This window comes from Aegilops tauschii, chromosome 2, assembly GCF_002575655.3.
Source record: "Aegilops tauschii subsp. strangulata cultivar AL8/78 chromosome 2, Aet v6.0, whole genome shotgun sequence".
NCBI classification, from domain to species: Eukaryota; Viridiplantae; Streptophyta; class Magnoliopsida; order Poales; family Poaceae; genus Aegilops; species Aegilops tauschii.
This window is the reverse complement of record NC_053036.3, coordinates 520,967,792-520,970,536: the sequence shown is the minus strand read 5'-3', so window position 1 is coordinate 520,970,536 and position 2,745 is coordinate 520,967,792. Positions and strand designations below refer to the sequence as shown.

At 64.6% G+C, this 2,745-nt stretch overlaps 1 protein-coding gene across 1 annotated transcript; it reads right to left on the bottom strand.

Moving 5' to 3' along the window:
* Positions 1-229: 229 nt before the first annotated feature.
* On the bottom strand, positions 230-2,498 carry LOC109741799 (cytochrome P450 86A22). The gene has a single exon (XM_020300886.3). It carries the CDS (start codon positions 2,239-2,241, stop codon positions 652-654), a length of 1,590 nt encoding a protein of 529 aa, XP_020156475.1. The 5' UTR covers positions 2,242-2,498; the 3' UTR covers positions 230-651.
* Positions 2,499-2,745: the final 247 nt, after the last annotated feature.

The following is a 2,745-nucleotide window of genomic DNA, read 5'->3' as shown; positions in this document are numbered from 1 at the left end:
GATCAGAGTTTGATGTATCGAACTCCCTCAACAAAGAAACTCCCACTATCAAATCGCTCTCTCGGTCCCGTGCACGAGCCTCAAACAACCTTAAGATGGACAACAGCGATGTACACTGATCTCATCTCCACCTCGTGCAATAACGCCATGAGCAGCGAGCTACCGGCAATCAAGACGCCAGAAATAGAACGGGGAAGAATTAATAAGCCCGGACCAACGGGTCCATCCAGAAAATAATCACTCGATCGAGTTGTATGTTTCACCTCGCATTTGCACACGCAACCTCCCTGCCAACAACAACAACAATCGGCGGCGCATTAACACAAACCGCCCAGACGAATTTGGAGCTTATACACTTCTAATCTGTCACACGTAGTTCAGTACAGTACATTACAGTACAGGAGAGGAGCATTATTGTTTGTTGCCCCTGTGTGTTTCCCTTTCTTTCTGATTTGGATATTTTTAGACAGATCCCTTTATCCCGATGTAGATATACTCACCTACTAAGTAGTACCTGTTGGTGTGTTGGACTCGTGTATCTACACAGTTTTCTTGCCACTTCCAACTTCGTCCTCCGGACCTTCCCCATATGGCACGAACCGTACGTGGAGCATGCATGCACGGCGCCGGGGGTCCATACACATCGATCTTCTACGCGCAGGCCGCGACGGCGGGTGCCGCGGCGGGGAGCTCGTCGAGGGTCGGGGCGAGGTCGCGCGGGCGCACCACCATCCGGAGCCCGTGCTTCATGAACAGCGTGAGCGACATCTTCTGCTCCACGCGGTGCCCCGGCGCCACGGCCAGGCGGTGCCGGAGGAGGATGCTCCCGGCGATGTTCTTCATCTGCAGGTACGCCAGGTCCTTGCCCAGGCATATGCGCGGCCCGGCGTTGAACGCCACGAACCTGTACGAGTCGTGCGGCTCGAACTTGGTGCCGTCGGCCGACAGCCACCGCTCCGGCCGGAACTCCAGGCAGTCCTCCCCCCACACCGTCTTCATGCGCCCCGCCGAGTAGATGGAGTACGTCACCGACGACCCGGCCGGCACGAACGTGCCGTCGGGGAGGTAGTCGTCGGCGACCACGTGCTTGGAGTCCTCCGGCACGGACGGGTACAGCCGGAGGGTCTCCGAGAGCGCCGCCTTGAGGTACACGAGGCGGTCCAGCTCCTCGTAGTCGAACGGGGCGGCCAGCCATAATGCCGGGTCGTCTGCGCCGCGGGACGCCGCCAGGACGGCGCAGAGCTCGCGCACGATCTTGCGCTCCACGTCCGGGTGGGTGGAGACCAGCCAGAAGAACCAGGAGAGCGCCACCGAGGAGGTGTCGCGGCCGGCGAGGATGAAGTTGAGCGCCACGTGCTGCAGGGAGTCGTCGGAGTAGGTCCCCTTGCGCATGAAGCGCGACAGGAGGTCGTCGTGCGGCGTGGACCCGTCGCTCTTGCCGGCGAGCTCGAGCTTGCGCGTCTTGATGACGGCGGAGAGGTAGCGGTCGACGTGCGCGACGCTGCGCGCCAGCGTGGTCTCCATGCCGAGCCCCAGCCACTTCTTGCACCGCCACACGCACTCCGGGAAGATGAAGCGGTTGAGCGTGGCCTCGGTGGCGCTGTCGAAGGAGGTGGCGAAGGCGTTCTCGGGGAGGCCGCGGGCGAGCGTCTCCGGGTCCTTGCCGAAGGCGAGGCCGCAGATGTTGTCGAAGGTGAGGCGGAGGAGGAGGTCCTGCAGGTCGACGTGCGCGCCGGAGGCCGCCGCGTCGGACAGGATGGGGAGCATGCGGTGGTGGATGGAGCGGGAGACCCAGCGGGACATGGCGGTGCGGAGCGTGCGCGTGGTGAACTCGAGCGCGGCCGTCTTGCGCTGCGCGACCCAGGTGTCGCCGTCGGAGTTGAAGATGCCGTCGCCGAGCAGGTCGCTGAAGACGCCGTGCCAGAAGGGGCCCTTGGGGTAGTTGTCGAAGCGCGCCTTGAGGACGTGCTCCAGGTTCCTGGGGTCGCAGGTGACCGTGACCAGCCCGCCGCGGCGGGCCACGCCGGGCACCGCGAAGATGCAGGTCTGGTAGGTGCCGCCGGTGCGGCGCAGGTTGCCGACGATCCACTCGTGCATGTCCTCCGCGTGCTGCAGCAGCCCCGGCAGGCTACCCACCAGCGGCCACACCCTGGGGCCGCTGAGCCCGCGCGACATCCGCCAGAACCACGCCAGGTACGCGGCCGCCGCCGCCACCACCACCGCCCACGTCCCTGCCTCCATCGCCAAGCTAGCCAAGCTCGATCGCCGGAGCGCAGCGAGAGGTGAGGTGAGGACAGGAGAGGTGGTGCAATATGGAATGTGATCGGCAGGACGGGGCTATATAGAAGCGGCCGGGGCGAGAGCAAGCAGGGCGATGGATGGCAATGAATCGGTTTGCCGCTGTCGCGACGACTTGGGAGCGACTGGGAAGGCGGCCAGTGATCACTGCAGCTGGAGGAGTAGGCCAAGGCAGTGGCCCGTACCCCATCCGCCCTGCGTGAGCGCGGGATATATGGAGGCGGGGCATGAAGAAGGTTTGACGTGCAGGTCACCACCGTGGGGGGGAACGTCCGGGTCAGGCCATTAATCGCCGCTGGAGCCGTTGGGCGGGCGGGCGGGCGGACCGCTCCGCTCCGAACCGAACCAGCGGCGCGTCAGTGGCGCCGGCTTTGCATGCAGGCGCATGCCCGGGCGCGCGACGGTGCGCGCGCGGGAGCGCGCCGCGTGCCGCTCGCGGCTGGTCTC